This window comes from Cajanus cajan, chromosome 9 (genome assembly GCF_000230855.2).
Source record: "Cajanus cajan strain Asha chromosome 9, NIPB_CcT2T_4, whole genome shotgun sequence".
Taxonomy (NCBI): domain Eukaryota; kingdom Viridiplantae; phylum Streptophyta; class Magnoliopsida; order Fabales; family Fabaceae; genus Cajanus; species Cajanus cajan.
Genome location: NC_138525.1, coordinates 8,649,252 through 8,672,701, shown reverse-complemented (window position 1 = coordinate 8,672,701; position 23,450 = coordinate 8,649,252). Strand labels below are relative to the sequence as shown.

At 43.9% G+C, this 23,450-nt stretch overlaps 1 protein-coding gene across 1 annotated transcript; it reads left to right on the top strand.

Annotated features, from left to right (window-relative positions):
• The first annotated feature begins 10,954 nt into the window (after positions 1-10,954).
• On the top strand, positions 10,955-22,418 carry LOC145951916 (uncharacterized). The gene is made up of 2 exons (XM_083064104.1): positions 10,955-11,092; positions 22,005-22,418. The coding sequence occupies exons 1-2, from the start codon at positions 10,955-10,957 to the stop codon at positions 22,416-22,418; spliced, it is 552 nt and encodes a 183-aa protein (XP_082920230.1).
• Positions 22,419-23,450: the final 1,032 nt, after the last annotated feature.

The window sequence follows — 23,450 nt, the reverse complement described above, 5'->3', positions numbered from 1 at the left end:
CACGAGACTCAGCTCCCCGTCTCACAACGATCACATCTACTCCAAGCTATCCCTAACCTGCTCCCATACCAAGTATGATCATCGCAGTTCCACCACATGGAAACAAAAGGGTAAGCTATAATTCAAAAAAATCAATAGTACAAGTACAAAATAAAATCTATATTACACATGCATCCCAAATCCTGTCCCTAAGGACCTTTTCATCTCAATCAATCATTCATTCATCAAACATGAAGTCAAACACCACACTTCATCATATTAATAATCATGCAATAAATGCATCTCATGACAGATATCAATGCATATCAATCATCTACTGCGTCGTCACGCATACACCTAGGAGATCTCCATAATAATAGAGCTGTATAAGTGACATTACATCCTACCGAAACCACCCCAACCGTTTTCACGCCCAATGCGCCCGCTCGGTCACAGCTAAACAGATATAATCCTCACTCGGGTTTACTTGGATGATGTCACTTACACACTTGGAAGTCCAGATCCACCGTCAGGTATAGCACAGCTGGGTACGGGCTTACCACGACCTTGGCATGCATTAACCAAGTCAATTATGGAGTTCGCCCACCGACTATCCGCAAGGATCCACGCACCTTCCCGAGTACTTGGTTAAGGGAATAACCCTCGACCTCATACCCCGCTCCAACACTAGCTAAAGACTTAGAGGAGACTCACTCAACCCAGTGGCCTATCTGAGCACCACTCTCCCAAAACCAGTGGCCTCCCAGAGCACCACTCTCATATATCAGTGGCCTATCCAAGCACCACTCTCAAGAGACTCTATGTGAGCTCTTCCAGTTCGAAAATATTTTTCCTCTCCTCAAGTCCTAGGCTAGACTCATGCCATAGGCATCACATGCAATCATGCATCATACATCATAATGGTCTGCCCACCATCATGATCAACAATCATACACATGTCATAAGACATCACATGCAATAATGCATCATACATCATAATGGTCTACCTACCATTATGATCAATAAACATACTCATATGAACATATATGCATGTCATATCATATTCAAACATTCATATGTATCATCACAAAGCATACATATGAATCACACCTCACCATACATCATATATCATACATACATGATCCAAATCTTCAACTTTAAACATGCATAAGCATCAATTATTTATAAATATACTCAAGCACAGCGCCGTCAACTCGCGCCTGACCTAACACCAACTCAAGAGCTCTAAGCTCTTCCACGCCTGACGCGCTCAACCTGCGCCCGACCTAAAACTATTCAGAGAGTTCAAAACTCTCATCCAAACTAACAAATTCAGCCACATGCAAACAATCTAGCTTCCCTTACCTGAAGATTGGCTTAGATAGCCAAAGACTGAACAAAAGTAGAATTTCCCCTCGAGGCTCAACTCGGAACTTCAATCCTCCTAAAACAAGCTTTTTAATCTGAATTTCAAGAAAAGACAGAAGGAGTTATTGATCTAGAGGAGAATAGGAGTTAAACAGAGAAATTTGGGAGAGAAAGGAGCTCACTGACCTAGAGACCTTCTCTCTAAAACTTCTCTCTAGAACCAGAACTCCTCACGGCCCCCCTTACCCCTATTTATAGGCAATCCGGAGTGGCCAGAACGGCCCGTACCGATACCGAACAGCCCGTTCACGCACAAAATCCATGCCCTGAACGGCCCGTTCTGAAATCAGAACGGCCCGTTTTGGGACTCATCCGGAACGGCCCGTTCTCCCTCTGGAATGGCCCGTTCTCCCTCCGGAACGGCCCATTCTCCCTCCGGAACGACCCGTTCTCCTTCCTAGAACGGTCGTTCTCCTTCCCAGAATGGCCCGTTCTCAACTACAATATGTAGTTCAATTCAGTAGTGTGGAACGGCCCGTTCCAATTTGGGAACTGCCCGTTCTGGGCTACTGAATCAGCCTCACTTTTTTTTTTAACAATGTTACAATACTCCCCAACAAATAGGAATTTTCGTCCCCGAAAATAGGCTTACCTGAAAAGAGGAATGGATACTGTTCCTTGAACTGACTCTCTTCTTCCTAGGTTGCCTCACCAGTAGCTGCATCCCAAAGAATCTTCACCAAGCTAATGGACTTGCCTCGAAGCTCTTTCAACTTGTGATCAATTACAGCTACCGGTCTCTTCTCGTAAGTCAAGTTCTCTCTAACTTGCACCTCATCCATCTCTATCACGTGACTCGGGTCTCTGATGTACTTCCTCAACTGTGAAACGTGAAACACATCATGCAGGTTGGACAGAATCGGAGGTAACGCCAACTGATATGCTACCGGACCTACACGACGAAGGATCTGATAAGGACCAATGAACTTCGGTGTGAGTTTCTTGGCCCTTACAGCCCTTCCCACTCCAGTAGTAGGTGTCACCCTGAGAAACACGTGCTCTCCCTCCTCAAACTCTAGAGGTCTCCTCCTCTTATCAGCATAAGACTTTTGTCGACTCTGAGTAGCTCTCAACCTCTCCTGAATCTGTCTCACCATCTCAGTAGTCTAAAGAACTAACTCTGGACCAACCACTACTGACTCACCCTCCTGATACCAACATAATGGAGTCCTACACCTCCTGCCATATAGAGCCTCAAAAGGTGCCATGCCAATACTCGCATGATAACTATTATTATAGGTAAACTCTACCAATGGCAACACCTCCTCCCAGCTACCCAGATGATCCAACACACAAGCTCTCAGAAGATCCTCTAGTGACTGAATTGTCCTTTCCGACTGACCATCTGTCTGTGGATGATAGGCAGAACTCAACCTCAATCTCGTCCCCAACGCCTGATGTAGAGTTTGCCAAAACCTTGAAGTAAACCTTGGATCTCTATCAGAAATAATACTGGAAGGCACTCCATGCAGCCGTACTATTTCTCGGATATATAACTGTGTAAGCCTCTCCAAGGACCACCTCTTGTTGACAGGAAGAAAGTGAGCACACTTTGTCAACCTATCAACAATCACCCAGATAGAGTCACTGTTCCTAGCTGTCCTAGGCAATCCAACCACAAAGTCCATAGACACACTATCCCCTTCCACTCAAGAATCTCCATCAACTGTAAAACCCCTCCGGGCCTCTGATGCTCAATCTTCGCCTTCTGACAAGTCAGACAAGCGGCTACAAACTCTGCTATCTCCTTCTTCATACCAGGCCACCAAAAACTTTTCTTGATGTCTTGATACATCTTAGTCATACCAGGATGTATGCTAAGACGACTCATGTGTCCCTCCTCTAGAACAGCTCTCCTCAACTCTGAATCACAAGGCAGACAAATCCGACCTCTGAATCTCAGAATCCCATCAGTACCAAGCTAAAAACTAGTTGCCCTCTCAGTACCAAGTAATCCCAAAGTCCTTAACAACTCTGGGTCCTGTAACTGTTTAGTTCCCACCTGCTTCAAGAACTCATTAGTTATGGTGATCATACCACAACTAATGTGATCCTGAACAACCTCCACCTCTAGTCTCAAATCTCAGAACTGCTCAACCAACTCCAACTCCCTAATCATCATAGCCGACATGTGAATGGATTTTCTACTCAATGCATCAGCTACCACATTCGCCTTTCCAAGATGATACATTAACAGGAAATCGAAGTCCTTTAGAAATTCCATCCACCTCCTCTGCCTCATATTCAACTCTTTCTGATCAAACAGATATTTCAAACTCTTGTGATCACTGTATACACTGAATCTCGCACCATACAGATAGTGCCTCCACGACTTCAAGGCAAATACCACAGCTGCAAGCTCCAAATCATGAGTAGGATAATTTCTCTCATGGGTCTTCAGTTGCCTCGAAGCATATGCCACTACGCTCCCTCCCTGCATCAACACATCAAAATGCTCACCAGTGTTAGGTAACACCAAAACTGGAGAAGTGGTCAACCGTCTCTTTAGCTCCTAAAAACTCTGCTCACAAGCGTCCGTCCAAACAAAAGGCTGATCTTTTCGAGTCAGTTGAGTCAAAGGCATTACTATTCGAGAAAAACCCTCAATGAACCTCCGATAGTAACCCGCCAACCCAAGAAAACTCCTAATCTCTGTAGCAGTCATCGGACGCTCCCACTGAATTACAGCCTCCACCTTGGCTGGATCTACTGCAATCCCCTCTGCCGATATCACATGCCCCAAAAACCTCACCTCGGACAACCAAAACTCACACTTGGACAGTTTGGCATACAATTGTCTCTCTCTTAACACCTCCAAAACCGACCTCAAATGCTCACGGTGATCCTCCAATGATCTAGAATACACCAAAATATCATCAATGAAGACCACCACAAATTTGTCCAAGAACGGTCTAAAGATCCTGTTCCTGTAATCCATGAACACTGCTGGAGCATTAGTGACACCAAAAGGCATCACCACATACTCATAGTGACCATACCTAGTCCTAAAAGCAGTCTTTGGTATGTCACTCTCCTTCACCATGATCTGGTGATATCCGGATCTCAAATCAATCTTTGAAAACACTGAAGCTCCCCTCAGCTGATCCATCAAATCATCAATCCTCGGAAGGGGATATTTATTCTTTATCGTTAATTTATTCAGCTGCCGATAATCAACACACAAACGGGCCCCACCATCTTTCTTCTTCACTAACAGTACCGGAGCACCCCAAGGAGAAACACTGGGCCTCACCATCTGTTTTTCCAACAAATTCTCAATCTGTGTCTTCAGCTCTACCAGCTCAGCTGGAGCCATCCTATAAGGAGCCACTGATACCGGTCCTGCACCTGGTACCAGATCAATGCTAAACTCAACATCACGCCTGGGTGGCAATCCTGACACATCATCTGGAAACACCTCAGGAAATTCACTGACAATCTCGATCCCAGCGATAACTCTCTCTGTCTCAATACTCAAAGCTGCAAACAACATGAAGCACTCAGCTCCATCCCTCATCAACTGCTCAGCCTGACCCGCTGATACCAACACCTCATCCTCCAACTGAGGAAACATCAACTCTCTCCGAGCACAATCTATAAGGATGTGATGAGCAGATAATCAATCCATCCCTAAGATTATGTTGATATCCACCATGGGCAACACAATCAGGTTCACTCGGAACCTCCTACCAGACACCTCTATCGGACATCTCACACACATCTCCGACGTCACCACAGAAACTGAAGCCAGAGTAGACATAGACAAATCAACATGCAAGGAAGATACTGACAAACCCAATCTCTTCACACAATCACCAGAAATAAAAGAATGCATGGCACCAGAATCGAACAAAAATAAAACATCCTCACCTGCTGCCTTCCGTTTCCCCTTCACCAAGTCTGATGAAGTGGAAGCCTCTGTACCTGATAATGTAAACACTCTCCCCGCAGCTGTAGGTCTGGGTGGCCTCAGAGCACTCCCAGATGAAGTTGGTGGTGTCTGACAATCTCTAGAGATGTGGCCTGGCCTACCACATCTAAAGCAAACATTCCCCGGAAGGGAACAATCTCTAACCATATGTCCTCCTTCACATCTGTAGCACCGCACTGACGATGCTCCACCCTGAGGAGTAGCAGGACGAGGTCCCCTACTAACAGCTTCTCTCTGAGACTGTACAGGTCTGTCATAGGGTCCCCTCTTCTGGCCTCCCCTCCTGGACCTAGATGATCCCTCCTGAACTCTAGCAGCCTTACCGCTGCTACCACCACCCTCCAAACTCTCAACAGTCTTTGCCTTCTCAACCAAGGCAGGAAACTCCACTATGGACATAGGGACTATAACCCTCTTCAGCTCGTGCCTCAATCCCTCTGCAAACTTTCTACATCTCCAAGCCTCAGATATGGCCTGAGAGTAGAAACGAGCTAGATGCTCAAACCTCATATCATACTCAGAAACAAACAAGCTCCCCTGATGTAATCTCATGAACTCTGCCTCCTTATCGTATCTAACGCTATCCGGGAAATATTTCTCCAAAAAGACCCTCCTGAAGCAATCCCAGTCAATAAGCACACCCCTGCTCTCTAACATCTGCCTGGTGCCTCACCACCAGTACTCAGCCTGGCCCCCCAGCATGTAAACTGCATAAGCCAACTTTCTCTCATCAGAAGATCCCAAAACACTAAAGATCTTCTCCATATCCCTCAACCACTGATCCACCATATCAGGATCTGAATCCCCTCTGAACTGAGGAGGCTGACATCCCCTGAATTCTGCTAAATCTCTCCCCTCCTAAGAGACCACCGGTCTATCTGCCTCAGCCGCAACTCTACCTGCCTCCATATGAGCAAAGTGAGCACTCTGTTGCTGCATCACCATGGCCATCATCTCCATGGCCCTAGCAATCTGGTCATACTGGGGTCTCGCCATACTACAAGAATTCAAACATCCTATTAGTAACATAATACCCCTCACAATTCACCAAAGGCTAGCACATATCAGAGATATGACACAACAGAAACCTAGAAGGATCACTCCCCACAAAGTATCCTAAAAGACTTGACCGGCTCTGATACCATAAAAGTGTAACGACCCGCCACGGTCTTTACACTTAGTGGAATCGCACTAACTAGTTAACTAAGAGAATATTAAATTGGATAACACCTACATATAGGCATAAATATAAAGATCAAAATAATTAAGTTTCTGTATATAAAATATAGCACCAAATATGTACAGTCATCCCAAATATTCCTTAGTGCCGGTCAAGCACATACAAAAAAATGTTACCCAAAATGGTAACTCAAAACACGAGACTCAGCTCCCCGTCTCACAACGATCACATCTACTCCAAGCTATCCCTGACCTGCTCTCATACCAAGTATGATCATCGCAGTTCCACCACATGGAAACAAAAGGGTAAGCTAGTATTCAAAAAAATCAATATTACAAGTACAGAATAAAATCTATATTACACATGCATCCCAAATCCTGTCCCTAAGGACCTTTTCATCTCAATCAATCAATCATTCATTCATGACAGATATCAATGCATATCAATCATCTACTGCGTCGTCACGCATACACCTAGGAGATCTCCATAATAATAGAGCTGTATAAGTGACATTACATCCTACCAAAACCACCCCAACCGTTTTCACGCCCAATGCGCCCGCTCGGTCACAACTAAACAGGATATAATCCTCACTCGGGTTTACTCGGATGATGTCACTTACACAATTGGAAGTCCAGATCCACCGTCAGGTATAGCACAACTGGGTACGGGCTTACCACGACCTTGGCATGCATTAACCAAGTCAATTATGGAGTTCACCCACCGACTATCCGCAAGGCTCCACACACCTTCCCGAGTACTTGGTTAAGGGAATAACCCTCGACCTCATACCCCGCTCCAACACTAGCTAAGGACTTAGAGGAGACTCACCCAACCCAGTGGCCTATCTGAGCACCACTCTCCCAAAACCAGTGGCCTCCCAGAGCACCACTCTCATATATCAGTGGCCTATCCAAGCACCACTCTCAAGAGACTCTATGTGAGCTCTTCTAGTTCGAAAATATTTTTCCTCTCCTCAAGTCCTAAGCTAGACTCATGCCATAGGCATCACATGCAATCATGCATCATACATCATAATGGTCTGCCCACCATCATGATCAACAATCATACACATGTCATAAGACATAACATGCAATAATGCATCATACATCATAATGGTCTACCTACCATTATGATCAATAAACATACTCATATGAACATATACGCATGTCATATCATATTCAAACATTCATATGTATCATCACAAAGCATACATATGAATCACACCTCACCATACATCATATATCATACATACATGAAACAAATCTTCAACTTTAAACATGCATAAGCATCAATTATTTATAAATATACTTAAGCACAACGCCGTCAACTCGCGCCTGACCTAACACCAACCCAAGAGCTCTAAGCTCTTCCACGCCTGACGCGCTCAACCTGCGCCCGGCCTAAAACTATTCAGAGAGTTCAAAACTCTCATCCAAACTAACAAATTCAGCCACATGCAAACAATCTAGCTTCCCTTACCTGAAGATTGGCTCAGATAGCCAAAGACTGAACAAAAGTAGAATTTCCCCTCGAGGCTCAACTCGGAACTTCAATCCTCCCAAAAACAAGCTTTCTAATCTGAATTTCAAGAAAAGACAGAAGGAGTTATTGATCTAGAGGAGAAAAGGAGTTAAACAGAGAAATTTGGGAGAGAAAGGAACTCACTGACCCAGAGACCTTCTCTCTAAAACTTCTCTCTAGAACCAGAACTCCTCACGGCCCCCCCTCACCCCTATTTATAGGCAATCCGGAGTGGCCAGAACGGCCCGTACCGATATCGGAACGGCCCGTTCTGAACTCCCAGATCACGCACAAAATCCACGCCCAGAACGGCCCGTTCCGGGACTCATCCAAAACGGCCCGTTCTCCCTCCGGAACGGCCCGTTCTCCCTCCGGAACGGCCCGTTCTCCTTCCTAGAACGGCCCGTTCTCCTTCCTAGAACGGCCCGTTCTTAACTACAATATGTAGTTCAATTCAGTAGTGTGGAACGGCCCGTTCCAGTTTGGCAACGGCCCGTTCTGGGCTACTGAATCAGCCTCTTTTTTTTTTTTTAACAATGTTACACTAGTGGCTAATTCAATCTCTTACTTCCTCATGACAGTATTAGTAGCATAGTTCCTTTACAATTACATAAGAGGCAGAATTAACACTTTTATTATTATGATGGTTGAACTAGATGACCTGGTTAAATCCCATTCTTTATGTTCTTAAACTGATTCACGTCACAACATTATATCAGACAGACAGGCCCTTATTTGGACAGCAAAATTTGAATTGGCAGAGCATCTGTCCAAATCTAGACCTGTTATAGATGATGCTGTTCGGGGTTCTAATCTAGATATATACTTTCATATACTTCTTTTGATTCAAATATTAAATAATGTTTTAGAAAGTGAAGGGGGAGGGGAATAAAAGGAGATTGGTAGATACCCACAATTTAGTTAAGTTTATGGTAGGTTGCTTACAAAGAAGAGGGGAGAGAAGGGAGAGATCATCTTGTCATTCATGAGAAAATTTAGCCTGAGTATTGGGAATATACACCTTTTGCAGAGTATGGCTTTTCTAGTCTATAAATTGGGGAGTTCTTCCCAGCGTTATTAAGTAAAGAAACCTAACAAGATTTGTGAAACTGAAAATCATATTTTATTAAGAGGAAAAGCACTGGTATATATACAAGAGATAACTGACCGCTGTCCTAGAACTAATGAATTAATATAGGCTGTAATACCCCACCTCAAGTAGGAAGAAAGATATTATGAATTCCTAACTTGCTACTAAAAATTTTAAACACGGGTGCAGGTAAAGCTTTTGTGAAAAAATCTGCCACTTGATGTTCTCTCTTGACATGAAGAACTTTGAGTTGCTTCTTGTTAACCAATTCTCAAATGAAATGATGATCTATGTCAATGTGCTTGGTGCTTTCATGGTGGACAAGATTGGATGCTAAGTATATATCACTCATGTTGTCACAAAGGACATATGCAGAAGGTATGTCGACTTCAAAAACGGTCAAGAGTTGTTGTAACCAAATTGTTTCACTAGCACCTGCAGATAAAGATCTGTATTCTGCTTCTGTTGAAGACTTAGAAACAGTAGGTTGTTTCTTTGACTTCCATGAGATCAAAGAGTCTCCCAAGAAGACTGCATATCCAGTGGTAGATCTCCTAGATTCCTCACACCTTGCCCAATCTGCATCAAAGTAAACAGTTAATTGTAGTTTTGAAGTGCTGGGAAATAAAAGACCTTGACCTATAGTGCCTTTCAGATATATGAGAAGATTATGGGCTACCGTCATGTGTATGCTGCGAGGCTCCTTCATGAACTGACTAAGTTTGTTAACAGGGAAACTTATGTCAGGTCTTGAAATAGTTGAGTAAATTAGTCTCCCTATAAGCCTTCGATAAATAGAAGGTTATACTCAATCATTATTCCCCCATATGTAGATGTCTTGGTCACACGTCCACCAAGATAGTATCCTTTGTGAGTTTGAACAAAACCTGGACATAATATATTGAAGCATCCTCCGTTCTTGAGTTTATTTGACTGTGTCATTTTTTAAACATCACATTAAATTTTGAAGAAATGAAACATGTTTTTAAGTTAAACTAGAATTCAAAGAAAATTGAAAATATTAGATATTTATATAAACAAACAAAAATATCATGTGTTTCATCTTTATAAGCTAAGTAAAGATGAAACATATGTAAAATAATATATATATTTTCTTACCCATGTTGCGTAAACATAAGTTCCTTCATCACCACCATATAATTGTGGATCCACCTAATATTAATGCATGGGGTTAATTAGGTACTATTTTTGGTATAGTTAATTTGCTCAAAATAAATAATTAACATGCATATATAATATATTTTTCTCAAAAAATGATAATTGCATCAATTGAAACTCACATGCCATCCAAACGTGATTTTATTAACAGCGTGTATCGGTCCATTTTGAACCCATAAATGAGAAGCAGAGATTTGATCCTTTCTTTGAACACTTGGATTATAAATGTTATTTTGTCCACTAACTCCATAATAAGGACCAGCCAATGGTGTAATAGATGCTTGTGCATACTGCAAATTAAAGCACAATAAACTTAAAATAACTATTCAAATTAAAATAACTTAAATTAGGAGTTTTATTTTGCTTAAATAATATTAATGGTGTTAATTATGAGTGACATTTAAAGATGCAAACGTTAGTTTTTTCTTTCTGTTATAAATAAGTGTAACATTTCATTTGCAAAATGAATGAGAATACAGAGAGTTTATTTACTCCCAATTTATGCCTTTTATTCTTAACAAATTGGCATCAGAGCTTGTGTGCGAGAGGTGAGTGTGTGAGCCGACCTGGTGTACCCAGCCCGAGAGAAGAGTGTTAAAAAGTCTTGTGAGGGGTGTGAATCGAGCGTAAAAACTCAAGAGAGATGGCAGGTTTAACAAATGGCATTCCACTACCCAAGTTGACTAAAGATGTCAACTACGACAATTGGAAGGTGCAGATGAAGGCCCTTCTTGGCTCCCAAGATAACTGGGACGTGGTTGCGAATGGGCACGAGGAACCGGTGACTACCGAGGGGTATACAAATGCCTGTCGCCACCGGCCCGAAACGGGCTTTCGGCATTCGCGAAGGATGGTTGGACTCGTTTATTTGTTTTAAAAAGGTGGATTGCTAGAATGACTTATTCTCAAACTGAGATCTCGTCAAACGAGCAATTTTATTAAAGGGCTCACTAATCCATATTAATCCCAAGCGGGACCCTCCATGGATTAATGGTTTTCGCAAAAGGAGGGTTCGTGGAGTCGCCACCAATGTTTTACTCAAAACATTGGAAAAAGGGATAAGGCAATTGATTTAAAAATCAACTTTGGCCACTACAACCAGAGTTGGGTAAGGGAGTCGGTTACGCGTGGGGAAGGTGTTAGCACCCCACAGCGCCCCTTTCGGGTTCCCTATGACAGATTATTTTCTAAAATAACAGCGTAAAATTACTAAATTACCCCTATTTATTCTAAGCAATTATAAATTGACTATCTACATGATGACAGTTTAAATATGCATACAGAAAGCAGTAAAAGGAAGGATTGAAGGGAAACCTCTTGAAGCGTGCTTTTATATATTGCAAAGAACTGGGAAGCGTTTTGGCGTTCCCTCGCTCTACAAGCCCGCTCCTCGCTCTCCTAGAACAAAATTTTAACTAAGGGAATCAAAAAGATTTCCCCTCGACTAGGTTCGATCCTCAAGCAAAATGGCTCGGGGCTCAAGAACTTCGTCGGATCAACTCTCCGAGTGATTTCTAGGGCAGAACACTGCTCAAAAACCCCAGAATACTCAAGAAGAGGGTTAAAACTGAGTGAAAAAGTGTGGAATGACGTCCAATTGACGTCATATTTATAGGGAATAGGCGCAATACGGCCTACAGGGCCAATACGGCCGTATTGAAATTTTTGAACTTCAATACGGTCGTATTGGAGTTCAATACGGTCGTATTGAAAGTCAGAAATTTCAATACGCCCGTATTGAGTTCGCTGCGGTTGTATTGAAGTGTCAATACGGTCGTACTGACTTCAGTACGGCCGTATTGAAGCTTCAATACGGCCGTATTAAGTTCAGTACGGCCGTATTGGGCTTTTTCCCTCCACTTCCTTATTTTTAGCTATTCTAAGACCTCTAGACCTACAGAGAACCCTCCTAGGGCCTTCCAGGAGTCCTTCTGGCTGATTATCCTTCAGTCTTCGAGAGTCTTCAAGCTTTATTTCCGACCCGGACAATTTTAGGGGTCTACAGCTGCCCCCCCTTTACTTAGTCGGACGGCCTTTTGGTGTATCGGCTGACAAGTAAAGGAGTTGACCCAATTGTCCGGGTATTGTGCCGACCTTCTGACTTGTAGCGTCTTCCGGTGGAAAAATGTTGAGTAGCCTCTCCAGGTGGGTGCATACCTCGGCGCTTTTGACATCCTCGGTAGCTGAGTTTACCTTCTCTAAGGTCAACTTCACTCGACGCTCGAGCCGGAAGTTGGACATCAACGCGCCTCTGATGACGCTGATGGTTGAGTACCGCCTCTCCAGGCTTAGTCTCGCTCTTTGTTCGAGCCGGAAACCAAGCACCTTTGTGACGACGGTGAGCAGTGTGAGTTTTGCCTCTCCAGGCCTTGCTTTGCTTGTTGCCCAAGCTGGAAGCTGTAAGTACCGTCTCTCCAGGCTTAACTTCACTCTTTGTTCGAGCCGGAAGCTAAGTACCCTTGTGACAATGGTGAGCAGTGTGAGTTTTGCCTCTCCAGGCCTTGCTTTGCTTGTTGCCCAAGCTGGAAGCTGTAAGTACCGTCCTTCCAGGCTTAACTTCACTCTTTGTTCGAGCCGGAAGCTAAGTACCCTCATGACAACGGTAAGCGGTGAGTACCCCTTTTCCAGAGATAGCTTCGCTCATTGCCCGAGCCGGAAGCTGCATACCTCCGTGTTTGTGACGACGGGGTAGCGTGAATATCTCCTTTCCAGGGATTCGTGATGATTTTGTCTCCACAGTCTACGATGCTGCTTTGACGGTTGTTTTTTGTTTTTGTGCCACTAGGGGCTGGATAACGCAGGGATCCGTCTAGGGGATGTGCAGTTACTCATAGGTTCTTGTGTCCCAACTTTCCATTGCGTAGTTGGTGCCCACTGGGGAATTTCTGATTCCTCAGGGATGCAGACACAAAGATGCTCTTTCTGATGTGAGCGGTGCCTTATGATTGGCTGACGTCCTTTCGACGTTGGTGGAGTATCCCGGTTATCCTTGTTCGGGTGTCTCTTTCGGTTTTCTGATTTTGCTGCCTCTGTGTAGGCTGTTATCCACTGGGGGATTTTGTCGCTGATTTTGATTAGCCTCTTCTGTTAGGCGTATCAGCTTGACGTTCAATGATTGGCTGAGAGCCAGATTCCACTTGGGGGATGATTATTGATTTTTTTATTTTTTTCTCCTTCTGCAGGGATGCCTCTTGAGTAGGCGACTGGGGATTTGGGGATCTTATGTACCCCAGAGTATTGTTTAGGAACCCTCTACAGGCTTAGCCTCACTCGACACTTGAGTTGGAGAGCTATCTTTGCTGAGGAAGTTTAAGTCCTTTGACTTGGATATTCTGCTTGGGTGATCGTACTTCCATTGGGAATGTCGTCGATCTTGCTTTGATAGCTCTTGCTGGGGATTTTTGAGTCCAAGAGCGTGAGTTGAGGTTTCTCTGGGGAGTATTATTTCTGCGAGCCTCTCCAGGCTCAATTATTCTTTGATGTGGAGGATGAGGAGCATTTCGGTAAGCCTCTCCAGGCTCAGTTATTCTGTGCAAACTGGTTGTTGGATTTTCTGTATCCTTGCCTTTTTTATTTTTTGGCTTTTTCTGTATTTTGCCTTTTTTTTTTTTATGTTTTTGGCTTTTGCTGTACAGAACTTAAATTGCTAGAGGATTTTGAATTCAGTTATTATGAGAGAGTATTATTTCGGCGAGCCTCTCCAGGCTCAATTATTCTGAGAGAGTATTATTTCGGCGAGCCTCTCCAGGCTCAGTTATTTTGAGAGTATTCTTTCGGCAAGCCTCTCCAGGCTCAATTATTCTGTATGATGCTGCTGATTTTCTGAATCTTTGTATTTTGCTTGCTGCTGTCATACACAAGCAATTTTCTATTTTTCTATTTTATGCAGTTGCCTCATGATAAGGTCTTTGAATGTGCAACTAATGTGTGTGATGCACAAATGCAATACAATTTTTATTTTTGTTCATTTATTTAGAAAAGTGAGTGGCTCTCCCTATCCTCTTCTTCTTGGAGGACTTTCTGTCATTGACGCGAGGGAGTATTTTTGTGAGCCTTTATGCAGGAGATTATGGATTTTACAGGAACCCCTCCAATTTTCTTTTATTGACCGATTATTAAGAGTTTCCTACAATTTTTAGAAACATCAATTTAAAGGCATAATCACAAGGTCAAGAAAGAAAAGAAACAAATGGATATTTTATTGATATTCACAAATGTTTATACAGAAAGATTTACAAAGGGAATTTCTGAAGAATGGCTGGCCAAGGTGGGCTATACATTTTTGGCTTAAACAATTATATTTGTAATTGCTGCTCTTCCCGTTTCCCTAGTTGTTTCGGGTGAGATGCCTGAGCCAGGAGTGTAGATACTGCAAGACGCTTGCTTCTAGAAGATTATCACTTGAACCGCCTTTCGGTTTTCGGTTCACGTGATCGTTGCTTGCTTTGTTTTTATATCTTATTCTTTTGCCCCTAATTTTTGCCTAGGACATGTCCTAGCGGGGATAATTTTGCCTTTGTTTTGCCTAGTACCCTTGTACTGGCGGGCTTTTTGTCTTGCCCTAACTTTTGCCTAGGATGCCCTTTTTGGGTTTTCATCCTAGCGGGCTGATGCAAGCAACGTCTTCAAGCATAATACTTCTTTACCACGTCAGCGTTGACTGGGTATCGAAGTTCTTCTCCGTCCATGTCTGTGAGAATCAATGCTCCTCCGGAGAAAGCTCGCTTCACCACATATGGTCCTTCGTAATTTGGGGCCCACTTTCCGATTTTGTCCTTTTGAGCTGGTAGCAATTTCTTCATCACCAGTTCTCCCTCATGGTAGATTCGAGGATGGACTTTTTTGTCGAAAGCCTTTTTGATCTTCCTTTGGTAGGCTTGACCATGGCATATGGCGTTCAGTCGTTTTTCTTCGATAAGGTTCAATTGGTTGTATCGACTTTGAACCCATTCTGCCTCGGAAAGTTTTGCTTCCATGATTACTCTCAGAGACGGTATCTCGACTTCAATCGGCAGAACTGCCTCCATTCCATAAACAAGGGAGAATGGAGTAGCTCCTGTGGATGTACGTACTGAAGTCCTATAACCATGGAGAGCGAAGGGTAGCATCTCATGCCAGTCTTTGAATGAGACAACCATCTTTTGTACTATCTTCTTGATATTCTTATTGGCTGCCTCGACTGCCCCATTCATCTTTGGTCGATATGGGGAAGAGTTATGGTGCTGAATTTTGAACTCTTTGCACAGCTCTTCCACCATCTTATTGTTCAAATTGGATCCATTATCAGTGATGATTTTATCGGGAATACCGTATCTGCATATGATATTCTTTCTGATGAAGGATGTTACCACCTTTCGGGTCACATGAGCATACGATGCCGCTTCTACCCATTTGGTGAAATAGTCAATGGCCACAAGGATGAACCTATGTCCATTGGATGCCTTTGGCTCGATGGGTCCAATAACATCCATGCCCCACATTGCAAATGGCCATGGTGAAGCCAGAACATTGAGTGGCGTTGGTGGGACATGAATATTGTCGGCATATGCTTGACACTTGTGGCATTTCCGGACGTATTGGTAACAATCCCTTTCAATGGTCGACCAGTAATATCCTGCTCTGAGAATTTTCTTAGCCATTGCAGGCCCGGGAATATGGGTACCGAAAACCCCCTCATGTATTTCTTTGATTACATTTTGAGCTTCGACTTGGTCTATACATCTCAACAAGACCGAGTCATAATTCTTTTTGTAAAGGGTTTCTCCAATCAACAGAAATCCCATGGCCCTTCTTCGGATATGCTTTTTATCATTATCACTAGCCATATCAGGATATTCCCCTTTTGACAGATATTGTTTGATGTCATGGAACCATGGATGATCATCAACAGCTTCATCTATCAGTAGGCAGAACGCTTGCTTATCGTGCCGCCGGATATTGATGATGGGCATTTCATGCTCCTTATCCAAGGCGAACATCGATGATAGTGTAGCAAGGGCGTCAGCAAACTGATTCTCCTCCCTTGGAATGTATTCAAAGATGACACTTTGGAAGAATTGTGTCAAATCTTTGATATGCTCAACATATGGTATCAGTTTAGGATTTCGGACTTCCCAGTCACCTCGTAGTTGATGAATGACTAAAGCCGAATCTCCAAATACTTTGAGCTTTAGGATACCATTGTTAATTGCTGCTTGGATTCCTAACGCGCAAGCCTCGTATTCGGCCATGTTATTTGTACAGTCGAAGTTGAGTCTTGCCGTTAGGGGGATATGCTTTCCTTGTGGGGAGATTAGTACTGTTCCAATCCCCTGTCCAAGCATGTTGGAGGCTCCATCAAAGTACATGGTCCATGCATCATCTTTAAGCTCTTCATGTTGTAGATGCATTATATGCTCATCGGGGAAATCATCCTGAAGGGATTGGTAGTCGTTGGTCGGTCCATGTGCTAGGTAATCAGCTAAGGTACTACCCTTGATGGCCTTTTGTGTGACATGTATGATGTCAAATTCTGATAATTGTACTTGCCATCGGGCAATCTTCCCAGTGATTATTGGTTTGTCGAACACGTACTTAATTGGGTCCATTTTGGAAACCAACCAAGTAGTATGCCTTATCATGTACTGCCTGAGCCTTTGTGTTGCCCACGCTAACGCACAGCAAGTCTTTTCTAATGGCGTGTAGCGGGTTTCATAATCAAGGAACTTTTTGCTCAGGTAGTAGATGGCTTGTTCTTTCTTTCCAGTTTCGTCCTGTTGCCCTAGCACGGCTCCCATGGACTCATCAAGCACTGTCAGATAGAGGATTAATGGCCTTCCCTCGACAGGTGGCACCAATACTGGTGGATTGGCCAAGCACTGTTTGACCTTGTCAAAAGCTCGTTGACAATTCTCATCCCAAGTTTCGGAATGATTCTTGCGCAACAGCTTGAATATTGGTTTGCACGTGTCAGTCAACTGTGCGATGAACCTTGCGACGTAGTTCACCCTGCCGAGGAATCCTCTAATTTCTTTCTCAGTTTTAGGAGGAGGCATTTCCATTATTGCCTTTACTTTATCGGGGTCCACCTCTATGCCTTTTTCACTGACGATGAACCCAAGAAGCTTACCCGACCGAACTCCGAAAGTACACTTAGCCTTGTTTAGCTTAAGCTGATACTTACGAAGCCGATTGAATAATTTTCTCAAATATTGGATGTGGTCCATTTCGTCTTTTGACTTTGCGATCATGTCATCCACGTATACTTCAATTTCTTTGTGGATCATATCGTGGAATAGAGTCACCATCGCTCGTTGGTAGGTGGCACCCGCATTTTTAAGTCCGAAAGGCATCACCCTGTAGCAGAAAGTTCCCCAGGGTGTAATGAAAGAAGTTTTCTCGCGGTCTTCTATATTCATCTTGATTTGATTATACCCCGAGTATCCATCCATAAAGGAATAGAGTGTGTTTGTGGCGGTGTGATCCACGAGTGTATCAATATGTGGCAAGGGAAAATCGTCCTTTGGACTGGCACGATTCAAATCCCTATAATCAACACACACTCTAACCTTCCCATTCTTTTTGACAACTGGCACAATGTTAGCCAGCCATTCGGGATACTGGGATACAACCAAGAATCCCGCGTCCAATTGTTTTTCTACCTCCTCCTTAATCTTTAAGGACCATTCGGGCTTGATTCGTCGAAGCTTTTGCTTGATGGGTCGAAACCCCTCTTTTAAGGGCAACTTGTGTTCGACAATGTTGGAGTCCAACCCGGGCATATCATGGTACGACCATGCAAATACGTCCTTGTATTCCCTCAATAATTGAATCAATTGTGTTTTTATTCCATCACTGATACGGGTCCCAATGTTGACCTCTTTCAATTCTTGATCCTGCCCCAAATTCACGGTCTCCAATTCTTCTTGATTCGGTTGGAGTAGACGAGCTTCTTGATCTAGCAGTCTTTGCAGATCCGGAGAGATGGTCTCCTCATCACTGTCCAACTCAACCCATTCACCCTCGGCTTTCGGATCCCGGTCAGAGCGAGCAATCACAGACATAATTATTTATTGGTTCTGTTTAAGTTTAGAGTTTATTAATATTAATGAGAGAGAGAGAATAGAACAAAATGAGAGAATAATGTGAAAAATGCCTTTTTATTGATATATGAGTGTAAAACTGTACAAAACCCTTTATTTACATGAAAAGGTCCTCATGATCTCGGGTACTGATCATGAGTCCCTAAAAGAAAAAAATATGGAGGGGCCCTATCATGGCTTGCCCTTCTCTCTACTCCTGCTGCGGTAGAGGATTCTTGCTCACGTCGGGCGCCGTCGAATCGAAAGTGACCCACCCAGCGTCGATAAGGTCTTGGACCTTATACTTGAGAGCTCGGCAGTTCTCCGTTGAATGCCCCTGTGCCCCCGAATGGTATAGACATTTGTCTTGTGGATTGTACCAATCGGGGTAGGGTGGATTCACCTTCTTTGGTGGAATATAAGCTATGAGACGCGCCTCTACTAGCTTCGGCAGGAGATCGCTATAAGTGGTCGGAAGTTTGTCAAACTTCTTCACAGAGTTGTATTGCGATTTTCCTGACTTCGAAGCGGAAGAAGACGGAGCAATGGTTACAGCGTTGACTCCTCCTTCTTTCTTCTTCCCGAAGGCCTTCTTAGCTTCATATGGTTGGGAAGGCTTAGCCAGCTTCCCACTTTTAAGTCCTTGTTCCACCCTTTCTCCAATGGTGATGATGTCCGAGAAGAGTGTCGTTGTGTTCCCTATCATTTTATCGTAATAGGGACCAGTCAACGAGTTGATGAATAAGGACACCGTCTCCTTATCCGACAGCGGGGGCTCTATCTGTGCCGCCAACTCCCTCCAACGTTGGGCGTACGCCTTGAAGGATTCATCGTTCTTTTTACTCAAGGCTTGAAGATCTGACCTATCGGGTGTTAGGTCGATGTTGTATTTGTAGCGCTTGAGGAAGGCGTCGGCCAACTGCCTCCATGTGTGTACTAGATTTCCATCTAGCTGCATATACCAGTTGAGTGCAGTTTCAGCTAAGCTCTCTTGAAAGCAGTGGATCAAGAGCTTTTCATTTGTGGCATATGCAGCCATCTTGCGACAGTACATGGTGAGATGACTTTTAGGGCAAGTCGATCCCACGTACTTTGGGAAATCTGGCACTTTAAATTTAGGAGGGAATTGAATGTCCCTCACTAAACACATGTCGGCGGCATCCTTAATGTCGAAGTCATGCCCCTCCATAGCCCTTAGCCGATCCTCGAGGGCATGGAATTGTTCCTTTGAGACCTCGGGCTCTTTTATTATAATTCCTGCCCCAAGGGGCACGGCGTTTGGAGGATCTTTTTCATGCTCTTCCTCCTCTCCCTCATGATGGGACCCATGATCACTATGATGAGAATCATGGATGTTGTGATGACGCATGAGTTCCATCATTTGCGCCATCTGCTCTTTAAGCTGTGAAAGCTCGGTTGTGAGCTTCTTGTTTTGCTCCTCCAATGCTTCCATTTTCTTGATTTTCCGTGCGCGCGTAAGGACAGAGAGATGACCAGCCACTTTCTAAAATGAATGTTTAGTTAGTTTATTTTTATGGAATGAATACACTCTTTAACATGAGCTTGATAAACCTCCATCTTTAAGGCGCTGCCTTTTTAAGACGGAAGTTTACCACCCTTCTTTATCTATGATTTCTCCCCAACGGAGAATCTCTATAGTCATGGGTCTCTTTCACTCATGTCAAGAGGTATTGGTGACCCTAAAAATGTATGTTTTTATGAGGATGCATGATATCTTATTGGTAATGATGTACATGCTCCTTACTTTTATTATATTTTCACACATGGTCTTTCCTCTCATGTCATGGTTTTTTATGCATGGGGATTATTTTTAGACCTTATCACGAGGTTATTTATTAATGCACAAACAATGTCACATAACGAATGCACAAACAATTCACTCATCCACGAACAGTCACGAGCGAATCACGAGGTAGGGGTCTCCTGCAGAAATGGTGCATATTCAAGGTAGGTTCTAACTGTTCTCACCAGTCCAAGGCCCCCAAGGTGCCCCCATTATAGGGACCCAATTCCTCTCGTCGTAGGTCGATGGAAAGTTCCAACGCACCGTCGGACTCAAGTTCATGGTTATCACCTTGAGTGATGTTTTCCGACAACGGTCTACGGGCACCTATAGACCCATTCGACAACCGGCCGTACTAACATCCACTCCCTATGGTTAATCACTCATGCCCCCGGGTATAGAGGGAACTGTTGTGTGCAAAGGTTTGTGTGCAGTTTTTATTTCAAACAATTGCGTAAATTTAAAAATACAACAGTTATTAAAGCCATATAATAAAACATATTATCATACAAGCAAAGGGGTAATGAAGTAATTTTAACTTTTATTTATTAAAAATAATCTGTCACTAAATGGGACTGACTCTCGAGGCTTCCCCAGTGGAGTCGCCATCTGTCGCCACCGGCCCGAAACGGGCTTTCGGCATTCGCGAAGGATGGTTGGACTCGTTTATTTGTTTTAAAAAGGTGGATTGCTAGAATGACTTATTCTCAAACTGAGATCTCGTCAAACGAGCAATTTTATTAAAGGGCTCACTAATCCATATTAATCCCAAGCGGGACCCTCCATGGATTAATGGTTTTCGCAAAAGGAGGGTTCGTGGAGTCGCCACCAATGTTTTACTCAAAACATTGGAAAAAGGGATAAGGCAATTGATTTAAAAATCAACTTTGGCCACTACAACCAGAGTTGGGTAAGGGAGTCGGTTACGCGTGGGGAAGGTGTTAGCACCCCACAGCGCCCCTTTCGGGTTCCCTATGACAGATTATTTTCTAAAATAACAGCGTAAAATTACTAAATTACCCCTATTTATTCTAAGCAATTATAAATTGACTATCTACATGATGACAGTTTAAATATGCATACAGAAAGCAGTAAAAGGAAGGATTGAAGGGAAACCTCTTGAAGCGTGCTTTTATATATTGCAAAGAACTGGGAAGCGTTTTGGCGTTCCCTCGCTCTACAAGCCCGCTCCTCGCTCTCCTAGAACAAAATTTTAACTAAGGGAATCAAAAAGATTTCCCCTCGACTAGGTTCGATCCTCAAGCAAAATGGCTCGGGGCTCAAGAACTTCGTCGGATCAACTCTCCGAGTGATTTCTAGGGCAGAACACTGCTCAAAAACCCCAGAATACTCAAGGAGAGGGTTAAAACTGAGTGAAAAAGTGTGGAATGACGTCCAATTGACGTCATATTTATAGGGAATAGGCGCAATACGGCCTACAGGGCCAATACGGCCGTATTGAAATTTTTGAACTTCAATACGGTCGTATTGGAGTTCAATACGGTCGTATTGAAAGTCAGAAATTTCAATACGCCCGTATTGAGTTCGCTGCGGTTGTATTGAAGTGTCAATACGGTCGTACTGACTTCAGTACGGCCGTATTGAAGCTTCAATACGGCCGTATTAAGTTCAGTACGGCCGTATTGGGCTTTTTCCCTCCACTTCCTTATTTTTAGCTATTCTAAGACCTCTAGACCTACAGAGAACCCTCCTAGGGCCTTCCAGGAGTCCTTCTGGCTGATTATCCTTCAGTCTTCGAGAGTCTTCAAGCTTTATTTCCGACCCGGACAATTTTAGGGGTCTACAATGCCCAACTGAATGCATTGAAGGTTGTTCGAGCAAAGGACAAGGCAGCACTGTATTTGTTGTACCGAGCTGTTGACGAGTCAGGTTTTGAGAAGATAGCTAATGCTAAATCTTCAAAAGAGGCATGGGATATACTTGAGAAAGCAAAAAAGGGAGATGAACGCGTGAAGCAAGTTCGGCTTCAAACCCTTAGGGGCGAACTGGAAAACATGAGAATGAAGGAGTCCGAAGGAATATCCGAATTTATCACTCGGGTAGAAACCGTGGCGAACAAACTAAACAGGAATGGAGAGAATCTTCCCTCAAGCCGAGTTGTGGAGAAGATCTTAAGGTCATTGACAGATGACTTTGAGAATATAGTGTGTGCAATCGAAGAGTCCAAGGACTTGTCAACGCTCACTGTCGAAGAGCTTACTGTGAAGTCCCACATCGGTTAGGAAGGAGAACGAAGCATGCCATATATATGGGTGTGGATACCTTCCTTGTGTGGAGGCCTTTTGGGGTGGCATGCGTGCCATTGCCAGAAGCAAAACCGTGAGGCCGTGGGCCAAAGCGGACAATATCCACATGCGGGTTGCTTGGGCTGTTACATTTGGTATCAGAGCCGGGACCCGGGCCGGTGTGCCAGCGAGGGCGCTGGACTCCCTTGAGGGGGGGTGGATTGTGAAGTCCCACATCGGTTAGGAAGGAGAACGAAGCATGCCATATATATGGGTGTGGATACCTTCCTTGTGTGGAGGCCTTTTGGGGTGGCATGCGTGCCATTGCCAGAAGCAAAACCGTGAGGCCGTGGGCCAAAGCGGACAATATCCACATACGGGTTGCTTGGGCTGTTACACTTACTGGGTCCCTGAAGGCGTATGAGCAGAGAAAGAAGAATAAGAAGGAGAAGGGGGAGTCCCTTGAACAAGCTCTCCAGGCAAAGGCAACAATAAAGGAGGAGAAGGTGCTCTATGCTCAAAATAATAGAGGCCGAGGAAGAGGTAGAGGCCTAGGTGGTGGAGGAAGAGGAGGACGAGGTAATGAGTATGTCGGCCAACAGAACTGGCGTGGCCGAGGTCAGGCTCGGGGTGGCCGAGGTCAAACTCGGGGAGGCCAAGGTTAGACCTGGGGTGGCCGATCAAACACAAATAACATTATTGAATGTTATAACTGTGGGAAGTATGGACATGTTGCCAAGGAGTGTTACCTGATCAAATGCTACAATTGTGGAAATCTGGGTCATATTTCCAAAGATTGTAGGTCCGAGAAGAAAAAGGAGGAACCAACCAACTTTCTTGTTGAGGAAGAAGATGAAAGATTGCTGCTGGTGACAACCATTCCAGAAACCGAGATCAAACTGAGCTGTTCTTCCGAGATCAAACCGAGTTGTTCTGATAACTCAGTTTGGTACTTGGACACCGGCGCAAGTAATCACATGTGTGGTGACGAGCATTTATTCAAAATGCTTTCAAAGGAGGAGTTCGGAT